This window comes from Lepidochelys kempii, chromosome 5 (assembly GCF_965140285.1).
Source record: "Lepidochelys kempii isolate rLepKem1 chromosome 5, rLepKem1.hap1, whole genome shotgun sequence".
Taxonomy (NCBI): Eukaryota; Metazoa; Chordata; order Testudines; family Cheloniidae; genus Lepidochelys; species Lepidochelys kempii.
Window position 1 is genome coordinate 97356035 of NC_136384.1, and position 20993 is coordinate 97377027.

Genomic DNA, 20993 nt, shown 5'->3' on the forward strand with positions numbered 1-20993 from the left:
TGTGAAACTATTTAAACAAGAGGTGTTTTTACAAGTTAGTTATATAGAGACAAGCACCAGATTCAAACAGCCCTGATTGGTAAGGGGAGTTTTTCTCTGTCTCTCATGAGTTGAACTGCAACTCCAGATTGGAACACCCTGAAAATCTGGGAGGATTCAAGATCTGCTTCCAGATCCAGAATCAAATGTTAGCATTCAGGACCATATCTAGTTTAAGCAAAATGACCTTATAGGATCTGTTAAAGTTTCTGTGGTATCACTTTGGGCAATATAACTGAATTCCAACAAGCTGATCAGATATAAATGCTTTGCAAGGTTGGATATATACTTTGCAAGGCTGACAGGATAGTTTCCCTCTCCTGCTTATAGAGCTTTACTTTAAAGCAATTTTAATATGTTGTTATAAATGGAGATTTGCAATGACAGGTCTGCTTTAAGGCAGACAGAGCACAATAGATGTGCCAATATGTATATACATTCCAAATTTGTTAACTACATCCTTGGTTATTTGCTTATTCATTTTCTGAAATTAGTGTCAGAAGCACATTTCATGAGTGCTACATAATCGATGTGCTTATTCCCCAAATGCATTGTTAGCAGGGAGTGGTTAGCACACATGTGATTGTATACTTTTTCAGCTACCTCAGAGATTCAGAACAAAGTTCAGTGCTCTGAGCCATTAATGTAGGTCTGTGACACTCTCTAGGGTTTTCTGGCTCCACAACCAAATGAATGCCTTAACACTCATCCATATGTAATTTATCATCTCTGGCAGACATAACATGAGCAATACTCCTCATTTAATAATGAATTCAACTATCATTCAATCTAAATTACCTGAGTCAATTAGATACAGGCTAGTTTATTTAACTGCTTCTGAAATTTGTATATGGGAAACTACACTGAATGGAAAATACAAAAAGTCCCAATTGTGGGTGAGTACTGCAAAGTTTTGGTATGTACAAATAGAAGACAAGTGATGCTTTGGGATTTTGAATGAGGAGTGACTTGGAAAGTCTAAAAAGCCCTCTTATGATGTGCCTTACTCTGGACCAAGAGTCAAGTCTCATGTCACAAAAAGTTGCAACCCTAAGTGCAAAATCCTGCTGTAGATACCAGTCAGGCATATTACACTGTAATTTGTGATTACTGCACTCCCAAAAGGAATAGAAGCAATAAAAGCAAATATACATAGTATTTTCAGCTCACACATGTTGGTTAGACTGTTTGGAGCCTACAATTTCATTCAAATATTGTTTATTCCTGATTTCCATTAAACAGTTACTTAGCTGGCCTAAATTATGCCCAGGTAAGATATGGCTAGGGAATCAGTCCTGGACTGGACAGCCAGAACAATGTGGCAGACAAATAATGAACAAAGAAATTAATATGACACATGGTTATAGGCACAGGCTAAACATTGATCATATGATCCAGAAGCAAAGATAGGGCTATAGAAATTTTCAAAGCTGTCTAGTGGATTTGGACACCCCATTCCCATTAATAACAACAGGTATCCCCATTTCCCAGCTCAGCCATAGTGTGCAAACATACAGCTACTTTTCAACTAATTGACTATTTTTTAAAAACAAAGAAGAGAACCTAGGCCCCACATAGAGCAGTGGCAAGAAAGGATGTGAAGAGGATCGCTGCATGAGAGTTTCAGTGATGTGATGTCTCTTCCAGCCATAGCAATGGAGCAAAGAGAAATGATCCTGGTGACAGTGTGACAGAATGAGATGCAGTTTTCAAAGAGTTATCCATCCTCAATACTAGTGGACTTAAACTGTCCTGCACTGGACTGTCATGGAAATTTGATTTTTCATGGGTGAATTAACAGAGATACTCTCATTTAAGACAGTACTGGTAACTGGTGTTACTGGTATAGAAAACTATACTTTAACAGTAAACACAAGAGTGAACATCAGAGAAAATATTATATGTAATCAATGGAAGGATAGCCATAATAAAAACAGAATGGTGATTATAGTTTGTAACATCTTTTTCTTCAGTGATAGCATTAGTCCAGTTGATTGTCCTATGACAGTGCCATCTGGTTTATTACAATTGTTTTTCTTTAATGCACAAAGATATGTGGCGAACATTACTTATTTTCCCTAAGGGCTAGATTCTGATACCAGTGTTCACCCATGAGTTGCCCACTGAAGCTAGTGGGACCCTTTGTAGAGTAAGGTGCTACTCAATGTGAGTAAAGGTAGCATGAGGAGATAGCCATTATTAAGCACAGTTAAAAGCTAATTGAAGAAGAGAATAAAAGAAATGTAAAGGATGGATGATGTATAAAGTATCTATCTATCTATGGGGGGTACTTATATTTCCCCCATCATTCTAGTGTCTGAGCACCACCCAACCTTCACTGTATTTATACTTACAGCACCCCTGTGATGTAGGGAAGTGCTATCATCCCCATTTCACAGCTGGAGTATTACAGCACAGAGAGACTAAGTGGCTTGCCCGAGGTCATCCAGGGAGTCTGTAGCAGAGCAAGGAACTGAACTTGAGTCTTCAAAGTCCCTGGAACTATCCTTCCTCCCCCAGTAACAGTAAAAACATTTGAATTAAACCTTACTACATACTTCACTGAAACCATCCTCTGGGTCAGATCATGAGGTCCTTATTGAATTTTACTCAGTCCTTGTTCAGTGTGATGCTGTCTGATTGAAAATGACCATTTCTATCATTGTTGCTACCACTGTTCTACAATTGCAACAAATCTTACACAAAGTGTATCATGTAATGTGTACTTATTCGGTAGAGGGTCTAGTTCCGTGACAAACAAGAACTGGAACCGGGATTAAGGGAGGGAGAATATTATTAGTTTAAGCAAAGCTAGTTCACAATTATGTCTACACATAATCAAACCACCAGCCAGTTTTGTCTGATCCTTGCATCAAATTTGGTCATTGATTCCTTTCTCAGACAAAACTTACGCATAGAAATATACTTGTGGGGATGAACAATATGAGGCTTCTGCCAATTTTAAAGGATGATAAAAGAATGAGGAATAAAAAATGCCAAACTCAGTTAGATAATATGAAAAAAATATAGAGAGAGAACTAACAAAATTATGCTCTGCAAACCTCACACAAATACGTTACCAATATCTTGTATAAAAATAATACCTACAGCATTTGAGAGTTCACTGATCATTAAGAGGCCAATATGGGACCAGCATGGAAATTAGATACAACTACCCTAGGCCTTCTTTACAATGAAAAGTATAGGATAAGATACCTTAAGAAAAGGTTCAAATATCATCTCAGATTTATTCCTTTTAATTTACTATACTCTACATATAAATCGTACACACTTTAGTTCAAATGGTTTTTATGATGTACCTTTGTGGAAATTATTTTGAGACACTTAAAATTTCCAACTTTACTAAAGAATACACCTGGTCATACGGAGTAACAAATTAATTTAAAAAACTCCATATTACAAAGACATACCCAAGAAGCTAGAGAAACCACATTTCAGTGCAGTACTTGGAAGACAGAAGAAATTGAGAATGTAGTTTTAGATATAGACTGTGGAGGCAGTGTTAAGATCCAGATTCAAATCAGGTTAACCTAGAGTTCAGGTTTGAAGATGAATCAGGGCTAAGGTTTATATTTGAATTCGACAGCATTACAATCTTCTGGACTGTTCTTGTGAGGGAAGCTAATCTTGCACAATTTCACTGTGAGTAGCAGAAATTTCACAAGATGTGCTGGTCTCATAAGATTTTTGCCACTTGGGGCTAAAATCTTTTAAAAATTGCTGTTTGAATTAGGTTTCAGCTCTATCCAAATTAGAAATGGAAAATACTGTAGGCCTCTTTGGTTTTGGATTTGACCTGAAAAAAGTAAAAACCGTAAGGAAGGGTTAATATCCAGCAATTCAAATCCAAACTTCCTTGAGATACAAAGAGGTTCAGATTCCAGGTTCCATTTCAGGTCCATCTCCATTTTATACTATTATTAAATAAAGAAGCAGAGAGTTTTAAAAATGTGTAAAGAAGAAAAAACGCTTCTCCCTAATGCTGACAACAGAGTGAATACATCATCCACGAAGTGTGGACATTTAATTGTGGAAGCCAAACAGGTAAATATCTGCTCTCATTTACCCCAGTGTATATCTGGAGAAACTGTACTGAAGTCAAGAAGGTGTCAGAAAGAGCTGAGCAGTCTGTATGGCTGAACAAGTGGAAGTATTTTTAAAATTCCTCCAAAGCCTCAGAACCTTAGGGAGAGAAATACTGCAAATGTGTGTGAGTGACAACTATTATGAAATATGCGCTAGAGTAGCTTTGTATTTTGACAGGTTTAGGTAAGCTTGTGGAACTATGTTGATCAAGTAATCTCTATTAAAGCATAATACTAGTGCTTATTAATGTGTATACTTTAATATTACGTACACTTTTCCATGATTGCAGTCCAACTCAACATTATGTACTGTTTCTTCAGTTGGTGTTTAACACTATTGTTTTTCCCAGTATTTCACCCACGAGGTTATAAGCCCCACTCAATAGAATAGATGCAAATAGCTAGTCACTTGGAGGACTTTCTGAAGGAATATGTTTATGTCTATCCTCAGAGGTATACACCTCATAGAAATAGCACCCAATAGAAATCTAAGACCTCAGAAAATTCAATGAACCAGTTGATCCCGGACAATTTTTTATTTCCTTTTTCATTTTCTCTTGCTGACTTTTAGATAAGAGGAGAACCCCCCAACAATTTAATGCTTGCAAAATATGTGCAGTGTGCTTTCACATTTGCATTCTCAAAGCCCTGCTGAAGCATTCTCAAAACTGTACTATACAAGCAACAGACAGAGGACCAAAGATCAACGATACATTCCAACCATGTCTTAGTACCTCAGTACTGGATAGTGCAATGCACTGAGGGGTAGTAGAGAATTTATTTAACACAATCTGTATATGTGTGTGTTCATGTTGTGTACTGCAGGGGAGAGGGGAATAATAATAATATAAAACAGCATATTGAACATATGTTGTGTGCATAACAAAAAATGAACACAAAAGTACATCTTTTGTTGAGCTGCCAAAGGGTACATTAAAAATATCAGCCATGGACTCAAAGCTCTCAAGAGAGCTTCCTTATGCTAATAATGCAAACCAAGGGCTAAACAGTCCCTTGTCTTTACTAAGATGTGCAGGGGATTAAAGTTTCTCCATTATTCCCCTTCTTGGCTGTGTGTGGCAGATCTGGCCATGGGGATGAGGCAGAGAGCAGGGGCTACTTTCCAAATAAAAGCCATGAAAGCCAATAGGCTGGGACGGATTGGGAAAGAGTGGGGAGAAAGAGAAACCCCAGCTTTACCCTTCCTACTCATTGGCAAAATTCTCTGTTCTGCGTGGCTGATCTGTCTGCAGTAGTCTGTTCTTCTGACATATACATAACTCTCACTGAGATCAGTTACTCATCTATGAGGAAAATGTTACTCCTGTCTTCTGAATGATTTTCTCTTCTCACCTTTTCATCCAGTGCAAACAATCATTCCAGCCTCAGAAGATGTGAATATTGTCTTCAAATTCACATCTTAAATATAAATTCACATCTTAAATATATATTGTTCTCTGTGTCGGTGAGATCTTATTTGAAAACCGAAAAGTCCCTACTTCTGCTCTGAGTAAGAGGGCTAAAATCTGATAAAAACAAAATAGGACTTTGTTTCTTTCATACTGTAAATGATCACCTTCTTCCTGGCTCTTCAGTTCTTGTGGTCTGATAGGTGTAACAAAGCAGTAATAATACTAATAGTAAATTAACAATTTAAATTTGCCCAACTCTATAAAGTACCTCCAGAATATTTTCTTATGCCATTGTTTTTAAATGGGGTCCAGTAAGTAGCATCTTTCACTATAGATGTAAACTTTAATTAGTTAAATTAGTCTGTGTGTATTAACTAATTGGCTTAATTTGTTAAGATTGTGCAAAACTTTGAATATGTAAATCAGTACATGAGTGAAGTGTTATTATTCCATACTGTTGATATACTGTAATATGAAGTAATTTATAAATACTATTATGTATTCTCCCCCTTACTAAGGGGTAATCCAATGATACCAATATATATATAGGTCAACCCTAATCCTTTCTGGGCAAATGGTTTTAACAATATTGGCTGCTCTTGCCAGTGTCAACATACAAACTTCACTGAAGTGCAGTTGTACTCTGAGAAGTGCCTTTCTAAAAATAGCATGGTGAGGCTTCATGGTTACAGTCTTGCTCAAGGAATTCCATGTCAAATGTGTTCGGTCTATAAGTAAAAAAGGGGTTTTTCTCACTGTTAGCCTTGCAAACTCAACCAGAGATCATTTTGCTAGATCTATGGCACTCCAGTTAGATCTATGGCACTCCATTGCCTTTTACAGATGTAAGTGACATAACGCATAGTTCTACTGAGCAAGCAGGTGTCATATTTATATAGTTAATTTACAGAGTAAAACCCCACTTTCACTACCTGGCCTGGGCTCAGTCCTTTTAGTCTCTTGACTTTGCTCTGAAATGACTTGCTTTGGTCTGTCCTGGTAGTGATAATGGGCTCCTGACTTGAGGTAGAGTTTTCCAGAAGACAAATGCAAACATAAGTGGCTTGACAACATATGTGACATGATTTCCACTTTTTAATCAATGCCCATCAAAGATGGTTGAACATGGTTAGAACTTTGTAAACAATTCTACTGAATCTAAGTCACTCTCTCTTAGCTATGTTAGTTCTGCCTGACTAGCAGGAGTAAAAAACAGTGCAGAAATGATCTTCGCTAAAAAGAGAAGATATGACAACTGGGTACACATGAGGGGCAGCTTTGTGAGTAAAATGATGCCATTTTAATATAGTGACAATCTGTTTTATTTTGTATACTTTTGCCTATGAATATTAGTAACAGTAATGGAAATCCAAGCCCTCTTCTTTTTCTCATGATCTCTGAATTGGAAGATCCTCCCTTTTCAGGGTAAGGAATAGTTCATTACAGTCCTGGGCTTCAGTTAACTGCTCAGTCATGTGTGGTGGTTTACAGTGGACTCCAATTTGCTAGGCATCCAGCTGTGATCGGTTCATTTTATTTCTTAGGAAATCTATCCACACTTGAACACTGGTCCCAGCCGTGAAAGATGGAACAGTGCTTTTTCTGCTATACCTCTCAATTCCTATCTATAGGCATTTCAACATTACAAGTACTTTTTGGAGCTCTCTTAATTGTATTTCTCAAAGTTAGCCCATGCTTATGCTTGCTTATGAAATAAGGACAAAAAATAATAGTATCTTATGCTTGCACAGAAATGCTACCAATAATCTCACAATTAAATCCTGGGGATGAGGGCACAGGTCACTTGCTGGTTTAAACTAGAGTAAATGGTGCATTCTCTGTAACCTGAAGTCTTTAAATCATGATTTAAGGACATCAGTAGCTCAGACAGAAGCTATGGGTCTACTACAGGACTGGGTGGGTGAGGTTCTGTGGCCTGTAATGTGCAGGAGATCAGATTAGATGATCCTGATGGTCTCTTCTGGCATTAAAGTCTATCAGTCTAAATGTTAAAAAGGAAATAGCAGAATACAACCAGTAGCATTCACAGATCTACATTGTTATTCTTTGTAACTAGTTAGGTAACAGACTGGGATAGGGGAACATAATGAATAAAACAGGAAATAAAGAAACTTCTCACATCTAAAACGTCATCAAGTCCTGACCTTCTACTCATATTCATAGACAGAATGGGGGAGAGTTTAAAAGGTACAGAAAGCAGTTAGGTGTCCAATTTTCATTGATTTTAATGGGAGTTGGGTGCTTAACTCCCCTTTGCACCTTGAAAAATCTTCCTCAAATTGCCCAAATGTACAAATTATGCAGATGTAAAAATACATATGCAACTGCACATCTAATTTGCATGTAAACTAATTGTGCCTGTATATGGAAATTTGCTCATTGTGTGTGCTGTTTGCCTGCAAAACCATCATTTTGCATATGCAGTTACCTGATTTGCATGCACCTTCAGAGTAAGTGAATGGAAAAAATAAAAATCCGACAAGTAGGCCTGATTCTGATGTCACACGGACGTAAATTAGGAGCCATGCTAGTAAAATCACTGGGTTAACTGGTAAAGTGCTGATGTGAGATGAAAATGAGATGCTATTTCAAAATCAAGTCAGAATGAGGATGACGTACCTCTCCACAAAACAATCATCTGACACAAACATATTTTAACTAATTGGGGTACATTTCTAGAAGGACCTTACACTTCCAAAACTGTAGTCCAAGTTAAGTAGGTAGGCAGACATCTCAATTCTAGCATTTGCAAGAGAAAAGAATGGCCTTTTTCAAATAGCCCTTTATGACATTAGCATTCTTCACATTTATTTCATAGCAGAATATCTCTGAATCATTAACATGATACAGTCAAGTAATATAGATCTAGTAGTGAAGAAGGTTCTCTGGATTTACAGGGCCAAATCATAGCCTGATCTATGTGGCCATGCAGAGGACTAATGTGGAGTAAGACATCCTAGTTCCCCTCATGAACTGAGCAAGTAGGAACAGAGGGGTAGAGGAAGGGGGAAGTCTTGGCTCAGCTTTCTTCTCCTACCAATGCTCTGGCTGGTGCAGCTGAGACAGTGTGCAGGTGGGGAGGAGTAATGTGTTATTGGTGTAAACAAGCAGCAGATCTAGGGTGACCAGACAGCAAGTGTGAAAAATCAGGACAGGAGGTGGGGGATAATAGGCCTCTATATAAGACAAAGCATCAAATATCAGGACTGTCCCTATGAAATTGCAACATCTGGTCACCCTACACAGATCATATAAGCCATTGGAATGAGTGGGAGCAGGAGGAGGTGAGGGAAGGGAAGAAATTGCACCTCTCTCAAGCTGCAGTGCCCTGGGGTGGCAGAGGTATGTGTTGCTCTTACACAGGGCAGATTTCATATGCACCATCTAGTCCTATTTATGTACCTTACTAATCTAACATGTCACTGCCAAGAAATATGAGAAATATGAAAATAAATCTACAGTCATGTGTGACTCCACAATCTTGTTATTCTGATACTGGAAGCCCAGCCAGTCAAATCAAATTAATTAATACAAACCCAACCACATAACAGTGCTGACATAATCATATACATAATCAATGACAACTCTGTGGGCAAAGGTCTAAACAAACAAAAAGCCATGTTGCTTTGTGTTTCTCCAAAAAGGACAAAAAGGTAGAGAAATACATGATAAAGAGTATTCAAGCTTCCTAGAGAAATTAAAAACAGAAAATAAAAATTCAAATATAAACCCTGAAAATAAGTCTAGGAGAGCATCCCTTTAAAACCCTGCTTTGGTATACTTTCTCTTGCAGTGAAAAGATTCACACCTATGTTGATCAGAAAAACCACTGAGTCATGCAGCATTCATTTGTACAAACCTTATAGTGTTGACTGCATAAGAAAGTTCATGCTTTCCCTATTTTAATAAAAAGATTCAAGAACTATTCAGTAACCTTGCAAGTTAAACTAAAGAGGTTATGCAGGGCCATAATCAAGGCAGGGCAAGAGAGGCAGCTGCCCAGGGTACAAAGCCGCAGGGTGGAAAAATGGGGAGGTTTGCAGGGACACACACACACACACAGAGGATCATGTTTCAGAGTAGCAGCCATGTTAGTCTGTATTCGCAAAAAGAAAAGGAGTACTCATGGCACCTTAGAGACTAATAAATTTATTTGAGCATAAGCTTTCGTGAGCTACAGTTCACTTCATCGGATGCATTCAGTGGAAAATACAGTGGGGAGATTTACAAAATCACTACAAAAGGTTTACTCCCCCCCCCCCGCTCTCCTGCTGGTAACAGCTCACCTTAAGTGATCACTCTTTTGTTACAGTGTGTATGGTAATACCCATTGTTTCATGTTCTCTATGTATATAAATCTCCACACTGTATTTTTCACTGAGTGCATCTGTCAAGGTTCCTCCCCCACTCTGAACTCTAGGGTACAGATGTGGGGACCTGCATGAAAAACCTCCTAAGCTTATCTTTACCAGCTTAGGTCAAAACTTCCCCAAGGTACAAAATATTACCCCCGTTATCCTTGGAATGGCCGCTACCACCACCAAACTAATACTGGTTACTGGGGAAGAGCTGTTTGGACGCGTCCTTCCCCCCAAAATACTTCCCAAAACCTTGCACCCTACTTCCTGGACAAGGTTTGGTAAAAAGCCTCACCAATTCGCCTAGGTGACTACAGACCCAGACCCTTGGATCTTAAGAACAATGAACAATCCTCCCAACACTTGCACTCCCCCTTTCCTGGGAAATGTTGGATAAAAAGCCTCACCAATTTGCATAGGTGACCACAGACCCAAACCCTTGGATCTGAGAACAATGAAAAAGCATTCAGTGTTTTACAAGAAGACTTTTAATAAAAAATAGAAGTAAATAGAAATAAAGAAATCCCCCCTGTAAAATCAGGATGGTAGATATCTTACAGGGTAATTAGATTCAAAAACATAGAGAACCCCTCTAGGCAAAACCTTAAGTTACAAAAAAGATACACAGACAGAAATAGTTATTCTATTCAGCACAATTCTTTTCTCAGCCATTTAAAGAAATCATAATCTAACACATACCTAGCTAGATTACTTACTAAAAGTTCTAAGGTTCCATTCCTGTTCTGTCCCTGGCCAAGACGACTACAGACAGACACACAAACCCTTTGTTTCTCTCCCTCCTCCCAGCTTTTGAAAGTATCTTGTCTCCTCATTGGTCATTTTGGTCAGGTGCCAGCGAGGTTACCTTTAGCTTCTTAACCCTTTACAGGTGAGAGGAGCTTTCCCCTGGCCAGGAGGGATTTCAAAGGGGTTTACCCTTCCCTTTATATTTATGACACGCCCCCCAAATCTCAGCTAGGGTGAAACACTGGCTGGGATTTCTTCCTGGAGCTCTAGGAAAACAGAGTTAATAAGACACATGCATCTCTAAATATACTACCAAGTACATAAAGACTAACAATATTTTCCACATCTCAAGGACGATTTTAACCAGTTGATTCTGGGAAACTTTCACGGGAGAGTGCATCAGCCACTTTGTTAGAAGCTCCTGAGATGTGTTGGATGTCGAAATCAAAATCTTGGAGAGCTAAACTCCACCGAAGAAGTTTTCTGTTAGTTTCTTTGACGGTGTGAAGCCACTTTAGTGCAGCATGGTCGGTTTGCAGGTGGAAACGCCGTCCCCAAACATATGGGCGTAGCTTTTCCAGAGCGTAGACAATGGCATAACATTCTTTTTCAGTGACTGACCAGTTGCTTTCCCTCTCAGACAGTTTTTTGCTGAGAAACACTACAGGGTGGAATTCTTGATCAGGTCCTTTCTGCATTAAAACTGCTCCCACACCACGCTCGGATGCATCTGTGGTTACTAGGAACGGTTTGTCAAAGTCTGGGGCCCTTAGTACAGGGTCAGACATGAGTGTCGCTTTAAGCTTGTTAAAGGCCTTCTGACACCTTCCGGTCCACTGAACAGCATTTGGCTGTTTCTTTTTGGTTAGGTCTGTCAGTGGGGCAGCGATTTGGCTGTAGTGCGGTACAAATCGTCTGTAATAACCGGCCAAGCCTAAGAAGGATTGAACCTGTTTCTTTGACTTTGGGACAGGCCACTTTTGGATAGCATCCACTTTGGCCTGTAGGGGGCTGATAGTTCCTTGACCCACCTGGTGTCCAAGGTAAGTCACTCTGTTTAGGCCTATTTGACACTTCTTAGCCTTAACAGTTAGTCCTGCCTCCCTTATGCGCTCAAGGACTTTTTGTAGATGTTCCAGGTGGTCTGCCCAGGAATCCGAAAATATGGCCACATCGTCAAGGTAGGCGACTGCATATTCTCCTAATCCCGCTAGGAGACCATCTACAAGTCTTTGGAAAGTGGCGGGTGCATTTCGCAGCCCGAAAGGGAGTACATTAAATTCATACAGCCCGAGATGTGTGATGAAGGCTGACCTTTCCTTGGCAGATTCATCTAGCGGTACCTGCCAGTACCCCTTGGTTAAGTCCAAGGTAGAGATGAACTGGGCCCTTCCCAGTTTCTCTAATAGTTCATCTGTGCGTGGCATGGGATAGTTGTCTGGGCGAGTTACAGCATTTAGCTTACGGTAGTCCACGCAAAAACGTATTTCCCCATCTGGTTTGGGAACTAGAACCACTGGAGATGCCCATGCACTTTCAGAGGGGCGGATTACACCCATCTGTAACATATCCTGGATCTCCCGTTCTATAGCAGTTTTAGCTTGAGGAGACACCCGGTAAGGGTGGACCCTAATTGGGTGAGCATTACCTGTGTCAATGGAGTGGTATGCCCGTTCAGTCAGTCCTGGGGTGGCTGAGAACGTTGGCGCGTAGCTAGTGCACAGCTCCTGGATCTGCTGTCGCTGCATACGCCCAAGGGTCATGGAGAGGTTCACCTCTTCCACACCACCAGCACATTTCCCTTCGTAGTAAACACCTTCAGGCCACTCAGCGTCGTCTCCTCCCTGGGCTGTAAACTGACAAACCTTTAATTCTCTGGAATAAAAGGGCTTTAGAGAATTAATATGGTACACCTTAGGCTTTCGGTTGGAGGTGGGGAATGCTATGAGATAATTAACAGCTCCCAGGCGCTCCTGGACCACGAATGGCCCTTCCCACGATGCTTCCATTTTATGGGCCTGGAGCGCCTTTAAGACCATGACCTGGTCTCCTACTTTGAAGGAACGCTCTCTGGCATGTTTATCATACCAGGCTTTTTGCTCTTTTTGAGCATCCTGTAAGTTTTCTCTAGCAAGGGCTAAAGAGGTTCGGAGGGTGTTTTGTAGGTTGGTTACAAAGTCCAGAATGTTAGTTCCTGGAGAAGGTGTAAATCCCTCCCATTGCTGCTTCACCAACTGCAATGGCCCCTTAACCTCACGGCCATATACAAGTTCAAATGGGGAAAACCCTAAACTGGGATGTGGTACAGCTCTGTAGGCAAAGAGCAACTGCTGCAATACTAGGTCCCAATCATTGGAGTGCTCATTTACGAATTTACGTATCATGGCCCCCAAAGTTCCATTAAACTTCTCCACCATGCCATTTGTTTGATGATGGTAAGGAGTGGCAACCAAGTGATTTACCCCATGAGCTTCCCAAAGGTTTTTCATAGTTCCTGCCAGGAAATTAGTCCCTGCATCTGTGAGGATGTCGGAGGGCCAACCTACCCTGGCAAAAATGTCTGCTAGTGCCTGGCACACACTTTTAGCCCTGGTGTTGCTTAGAGCTACTGCTTCCGGCCATCGGGTGGCAAAATCCATGAAAGTCAGTATGTACTGCTTTCCTCTGGGTGTCTTTTTCGGAAAAGGACCCAGAATATCCACAGCTACTCGCTGAAATGGAACTTCAATGATGGGGAGTGGCTGGAGAGGAGCTTTGACCTGGTCTTGGGGTTTTCCCACTCTTTGGCACACCTCACAAGACTGGACATAGGTAGAAACATCCTTGCCCATTCCCTCCCAGTGGAATGACCCCCCCAAACGGTCTTTGGTCCTGTTCACCCCAGCATGGCCACTAGGGTGATCATGGGCTAAGCTCAAGAGCTTGGCCCGGTATTTAGTTGGAACTACCAACTGTCTCTGAGGATGCCAGTCTTCCTGGTGTCCCCCAGAAAGAGTTTCCTTGTATAAAAGTCCTCTTTCTACAACAAACCTGGATCGATTAGAAGAGCTGAGAGGCGGTGGGTTGCTCCGTGCCGCCGTCCAAGCTCTCTGGAGGCTTTCATCTGCTTCCTGTTCGGTCTGGAACTGTTCCCTTGATGCTGGAGACATCAGTTCCTCATGGGATTGTGGACCTAGGCTTGGTCCCTCTGGAAGCGATATAGGGGATGGAGCTGTTTCTGTTGACTGTGAACCGCTCTCCGCTGGTGCACTATGTTGGGATTCAGGCTCCGGCTGAGCCTCTTGTGTAGGGTTATCGGCTGCTGCCAGTTCAGGTTCGGTGGGGCCCTCTGGTGTTGAGGTTGCAAGTACTGGATTCAGTGCTGACACGGGGTCTGGTGTTGGTTGTTCGGCTGGTTCCGGTTCTGGGACTAGTTCCGTCTGGGTCTCTGGGACTGGATCCACTACTGCTGTTGCAGACATTGGCCTGGGGTCCAGGTCCATCACCTCTGACTGGGTCCTGATAGAAGTTTCCGGAACAGAGCTAGGCCTCACGGCTTGTTTAGCCTGGTTGCGGGTGACCATTCCCACCCTCTTGGCCTGCTTCACATGATTGGCCAAGTCTTCCCCCAACAGCATGGGGATGGGATAATCATCATAGACTGCAAAAGTCCACATTCCTGACCAGCCCTTGTACTGGACAGGCAACTTGGCTGTAGGCAAATTGAAAGAGTTGGACTTGAAGGGTTGAATCGTCACTTGGATCTCTGGGTTGATTAAATTGGGGTCCACTAAGGAAGCATGGATAGCTGACACTTGTGCTCCGGTGTCCCTCCACGCGGTGACCTTCTTCCCGCCCACACTCACAGTTTCCCTCCGCTCCAAGGGTATCTGGGAGGTATCTGGGCCTGTGGACCTCTGGTGTGATTCCGGTGCAATGAACTGTAATCTGTTGGGGTTCTTGGGGCAGTTGGCCTTTACATGCCCCAGCTCGTTACACTTAAAACATCGTCCAGCTGACGGGTCACTGGGACGAGGAGGGTTGCTGGAGAACGGGGTGGTGGGACGATAAGGGGTCTGGAGGGTTCTTTGGGAGGTAGGTGGGGCTTTGGGCGGCCCCCGGTAATAGGGTGTGGTCTGGGGTGGTCCCTTCTGGTCTCCGCTCCAACTGCGACCAGTTTTCTTCTTCTCTGCCACCTCCACCCATCTGGCTCCAATCTCTCCTGCCTCGATTACAGTTTTGGGTTTCCCATCTAGGATGTATCTTTCTATTTCCTCAGGAACACCCTCTAAGAATTGTTCCATTTGCATTAGGAAGGGCAAATTTACTGGAGATTCAACACTTGCTCCTGATATCCAGGCATCCCAATGTTTCACAATGTGGTAGGCATGTCGGGTAAATGACATGTCTGGTTTCCACCTTAGGGCTCTGAACCTCCGACGAGACTGCTCGGGTGTTATCCCCATTCTGACTCTCGCCTTGGATTTAAACAGTTCATACTTGTTCATGTGTTCTTTAGGCATTTCAGCTGCCACCTCAGCTAAGGGTCCACTGAGCTGCGGCCTCAGCTCTACCATGTATTGGTCAGTAGAGATGCTGTACCCAAGGCAGGCCCTTTCGAAGTTTTCTAAGAAGGCCTCAGTATCATCACCTGCCTTGTAGGTGGGGAACTTTCTGGGATGGGAAGTGGTACCTGGAGAAGGATTGCTAGGGTTTGTTGGTATATTCTGCTGGGCCTTTATCCTCTCCATCTCCTCCACATGCTTCCTCTCTTTTTCCTTCTCCTCCTCCACATGCTTCCTCTCTTTTTCCTTCTCCTCCTCCACATGCTTCCTTGCCTCCATTTCCCTCTTGTGTGCAGCCTCCTGTACCTCCTTCTCCAGCCGCATGAGTTCTATCTGTCTTTCATGTTCCCTTTGTTTTTCCTCAGCCTGAAATTTGGCTAATTCCAGCTGTAGTCGAGCTGAGGATTTGGTCATTCTAACCTCTCTGTTTTTAACTAACTTTACACCTGAGGTTTAGAAATAAACAAACAAAACTTGGCTGTAAAATTTTGCTGTGCTGGAATAGAATACCTATTCTCTGATAGTGATTGTCAGCCTACAGAAAAAGACAATTCCCTTGTCTCTGCTCTGGGCCCAAATTAAAGCAAAAAACCTCCAACTACTTGGAAACCTGCTTACCCAGCCCAACGAAGAAAAAAAAAAATTTCTTTTCAAACCTGTGCTCCTTGTAAAACAAAAAAAAAAAATCAAAATCCTAAAAAAAACCCTGCCACTTTTGTCTCCAGGCAAATGGGTAGAGCACACACCCCCTATTTACTTTTAGGAAGAAAAGAAAAAAAAAAACAAACCTCTGGGTTGGAAGACTGTGAATTTCCCTGCAGGAGTTAAGTACCCTGCCTCCAGGCAAATGAAACCTGCAATTCACAAGATAATCCCCTTTTGTCTCTGCTTGGCCACAAAGCAGAGAGAAACCAAGCTGCTTTCAGTTTCAAAGCTGCCTTCTGGACTTCCTAAAAATTCCTTTTTAAAATCTGTATTTCTAGTTCAAAAAATCTCAACTGGATCTCAAAATGATTTCAGGTTAATCCCACCGCTGCGCCACCATGTCAAGGTTCCTCCCCCACTCTGAACTCTAGGGTACAGATGTGGGGACCTGCATGAAAAACCTCCTAAGCTTATCTTTACCAGCTTAGGTCAAAACTTCCCCAAGGTACAAAATATTACCCCCGTTATCCTTGGAATGGCCGCTACCACCACCAAACTAATACTGGTTACTGGGGAAGAGCTGTTTGGACGCGTCCTTCCCCCCAAAATACTTCCCAAAACCTTGCACCCTACTTCCTGGACAAGGTTTGGTAAAAAGCCTCACCAATTCGCCTAGGTGACTACAGACCCAGACCCTTGGATCTTAAGAACAATGAACAATCCTCCCAACACTTGCACTCCCCCTTTCCTGGGAAATGTTGGATAAAAAGCCTCACCAATTTGCATAGGTGACCACAGACCCAAACCCTTGGATCTGAGAACAATGAAAAAGCATTCAGTGTTTTACAAGAAGACTTTTAATAAAAAATAGAAGTAAATAGAAATAAAGAAATCCCCCCTGTAAAATCAGGATGGTAGATATCTTACAGGGTAATTAGATTCAAAAACATAGAGAACCCCTCTAGGCAAAACCTTAAGTTACAAAAAAGATACACAGACAGAAATAGTTATTCTATTCAGCACAATTCTTTTCTCAGCCATTTAAAGAAATCATAATCTAACACATACCTAGCTAGATTACTTACTAAAAGTTCTAAGGCTCCATTCCTGTTCTGTCCCTGGCCAAGACGACTACAGACAGACACACAAACCCTTTGTTTCTCTCCCTCCTCCCAGCTTTTGAAAGTATCTTGTCTCCTCATTGGTCATTTTGGTCAGGTGCCAGCGAGGTTACCTTTAGCTTCTTAACCCTTTACAGGTGAGAGGAGCTTTCCCCTGGCCAGGAGGGATTTCAAAGGGGTTTACCCTTCCCTTTATATTTATGACAGCATCCCATGAAGGGAGCTGTCGCTCACGAAAGCTTATGCTCAAATAAATTTGTTAGTCTCTAAGGTGCCACAAGTACTCCTTTTCTTTTTGCGAACTTTTTGTGTCCCCCGCCCCCCCCCCCTCCCCGATTTCAGCTTTCCATTTAGCACAGAGGTTTTCTTGCTTGCTTGCCATGGTCGCTAAAATGCCTAGTTACGACTCAGGTTAAAAGTGTCATTTCTTTGTGTTGTACTTATACTGGAGAATAAAAAAATAAAACCAAAAAAACCCATCCAACTAATCAACCTTCTTAGCACCTCTATGTAATTTAAAAGATAGAGTGAATCATGAATGTTAGCTTGATTATTTCTTAGCATTTGTATAATTAGCCTTTTACTGGAGATAAATTTTAATAACTCCCGCAAAAACAGCTTCACTCAATGCTTACAAAATGGGTGGGTTCAGCAATTCCTGCACTGGTAGGCAAATGGGGCAAACCTGTCACTGCATTATCATCACATTCGGCTCTGCCCAACTAATTGCGTCACTCCCACCACAAAGTCTGCAAGGAAGGTTCCTACTGATGGCTGTGCCATTTGTTGTAGCTCTAGCAAGTCTTTGCAATCTGAGCCCAATGATGCTGGGATAATGCAACGTGTCTGAGTTATATTGATAAGGCATTTTAGCTAACCACCTCCTTTCTTAGGGGAGATGGGCAATCTAATGGTTATGCAACAAGGTCTGGAATACTCCCTGGGTTTGTTCTTTGCTCTTCCAACAACTCACAACCATAGAGGCCAACATTTTCAAAAGTGTCCAGTAATTTGGGGTGTATCCATTATGAGAAATTGAAGCCCTGACTTGCAGAGCCCCTGTAGCTCTCACTGATGTTAGCTGAAGAAGTGGGTACGCAGATATTCTGAAAAATACATCTGATGGATACTTCTGAGAGTGTACTAGTACTTCTATGTAACTAGTTTACATATCGTTTAAATATATAGTTTATTCCTTACTAAAAGGATGTTGTGTAGCTCAGTTAACTGGAGCCCAAACTCCTCCCTGATCAAGACTGACCCAAAGGGTTAAGCACAGATGTTGCACGGGGGAATTGAATCCTGTATTCCAAACCCTGGAACACCACAAAATTGCTCCATGGCTGTACTCGGGCCTTAATGCTGCAGTAGCTTCTATGTTAGCTGTGATCCCTCCCTACTTTACTGGTCGATTGGGGGAACTTGCAGATCACCTGTGCACACCCCTAGCCCATCCCCAAAGCATTCCTTCATACTATGGTAGTGGAAATTCCACAAAACACACCTCTTTGTACCCAACTGTGTGCTGCCCTCTTGTGTAGGTTCCCCACATCCTCCCCATCTCCCTTCAAAGTAGAACAACCCACCAAAGTTTATAGGCACAGATTGGCACTGACATTGGGGAGGCAGGATTTGTCCCTTTATGTTTTGAGATCCTTAGATGGAAGGAACTATAAAAGTAAAAATATTATTAGTAGCACATTTTAAATGTTAGCCATGATAAAACAAATCTATTGCCTGGTAAATTGTAATGCCACCACCTAGTCCACAGTATTTTCATATCAAAGCATTTATTGATCTTACCAAAAATACAGTTTAAAATGCAGTATTTCTTCCACTGAGGAATAGCTCAAATAAGTTAAATAAACAGCTTAGGACCCCAATATATTTAATAGTGAAGTTAGCAATTTAAAGCTCCATTTTGGAGTCCGGATTAATGTCAAAGGTAATTGACTTCCAAAGGGGAATGGTCACAATAAGGAAGCGTTTCAAAAGCATTCTCAAGTTTTATTTGTGTTTGTAAAGTGCTCTGCCCTCTTTGTGTGAAAGGCACTACTTTATATATAAACAAAGTATTATAAAGAACAAAAGCCTTTCGCATAATTTGCCACAAAGTCTAAGGACAGCACCAAGGTAAACCCTAAATCAAAATAAAATGTACTGTATCAGATTCTAAAAGAATATGGAATATGATGATAGAACGTTATGATCAAAGATCAAACTGCTTCTATTACATTATTCCATTTAGCATCCTAGAAGAATCTCCTTACTAATACTGAGTCTATCTAATGTAATATTATATCATTGAAATTCTTTTTCAATGGAAAAAACATGTTTTTTGTATCACCAGTTGAATGCAATGGGAAAGTTCATGTATAAATAAAGGCTCAAGTTTACAAAGAATTACATAAGCCTTATGTAAGAGAGGACAATGAACACACCATATTCAAACTAGAGTAATAAAAAACGATAAAAAACTTAGGTCTGATATTGCATTTAAAGGGCCAGATTCTGAACAGTTGCAGTCACTTCTAGTGTAACTCCATTGGCTTTGATTGAATTATTCCAGATTGACACCACTGTAACTGAGATCAGAGTCTGATGTGGTGATTTGCATACACCAATTTAATGGCAGAGTTAGGATTAGGGCTCAGAAGTTCCTGGATCCTAGACTCACACCATACTTCCTCTCTGCTACATTCATCAGACATGAATGCAATGAAAAAATCACATGAAAATATAGAATATTATCTGATTTATTGATAGAAACAAAAAACTAGGTTTTGCAAGCTGTGCATGATTGAATGACATTTGGACCACGTCTGGCCCATTATAGTCTGACGGAATGCTGCACATGCTTTTCCACATGTTTATATCTAGTATGTACATTACACACAATCCTCTCCCATCATATTAAAAGAGAATTATTGTGGTTGGAAAATCAAGCACTCAAAAATTAGGAAATGCCAGAATTAAGGATGCCTGTATAACCTTAATTTATACTTCTTATGGTTATGCTCTAGGAGACAATCTTTAATTACATGGTCAGATACTAAGTTTGCACAGGACTGAGCTTGAGTCAGTGCACAGAATGGATGGTGCTCAATTAATGAGCAGTTATTCAGTATTTTGTTTCTCCTTATTGTTCAATGTGCAGCCCTAGGCCTTATTTACTGCACACTATTGAAACTCTGCTCCGTTTTTGTTAATTTCAAACATTCATGAATTTATTTTCACAAAGTCCCAGTGAGATTTGGGTGCGGGGAGTATTATAATCCCCATTTCACATATGTGGAACTGAAGCACAGAGAAATTAAGGTAAAAGTATCAATTAATTCTGGGTATCCAATCTGAAATAACTAGGACCTGATTTTTCAGAATACTTAGCATTGTATTGTTATGTTCTCAAAGCCCAGCTCCCATTGACTTCAACTGCAGCTGTGAGTGCTCAGCATTTCTGCAAATCAGACCCTAGAGTCTCAAATCAGGTACCAAGAAAAGGAGGAACACACAGTTAGTGACTATGTGTAAAAAATTTGGTTTATGTGGCTTGACTAGCATCACATAAGAGCTCTCTGGCTGAGGCAGACACAGAATCCAATTCTCCAGCACAGCATTAAACTGCCTAAACCATGAGACATCCTTTATCTAACTGCAATGCCCTGCCTCATTCACTACACAGCCACCAAATTCTACAGCAAATGAACTAGAAGTCCTGCAGGCAACAATGCCATTCACTGCTCAACCCTGATTCATCCCCAGAGCAGGTCCATTCTGTGCTCTGAATGAGGCAGGGGCCCTGCCTGGTTTCCTTCCAGCTTGCTCACCCTGTTCTTTGGCAGCCTGTCGGGCAGACTATCAGGAAGTTGGGAGCCTGGAAACCGCAGTGCATTGGTTCCCAAGCTCTGAGACTCCCAGTTCAGCCAGTGTGCTGAGTGTGCTGAGCCAGGGCGTCCAGGCTCCCAACTCCCACTTCAGTCCATCAGGCAGAATATTGTTT

The 20993-nt window shown here is 41.4% G+C and overlaps 2 protein-coding genes across 2 annotated transcripts in view; both read right to left on the bottom strand.

Annotated features, from left to right (window-relative positions):
• The window catches only part of LOC140911727 (uncharacterized), a 35881-nt gene extending 18811 nt beyond the window's left edge, over positions 1 to 17070 (bottom strand). Inside the window, exons 1-2 of the mRNA XM_073345343.1 lie at positions 16958 to 17070; positions 14831 to 15673 (exon numbers count right to left, since the gene is read on the bottom strand). Coding sequence (XP_073201444.1) covers positions 14831 to 15641 — 811 coding nt within the window. The 5' untranslated portion in view covers positions 15642 to 15673; positions 16958 to 17070. The remainder of the gene's footprint in view (positions 1 to 14830; positions 15674 to 16957) is intronic.
• The window catches only part of RORB (RAR related orphan receptor B), a 208152-nt gene that overhangs the window by 111444 nt on the left and 75715 nt on the right, over positions 1 to 20993 (bottom strand). The window lies entirely within an intron of this gene.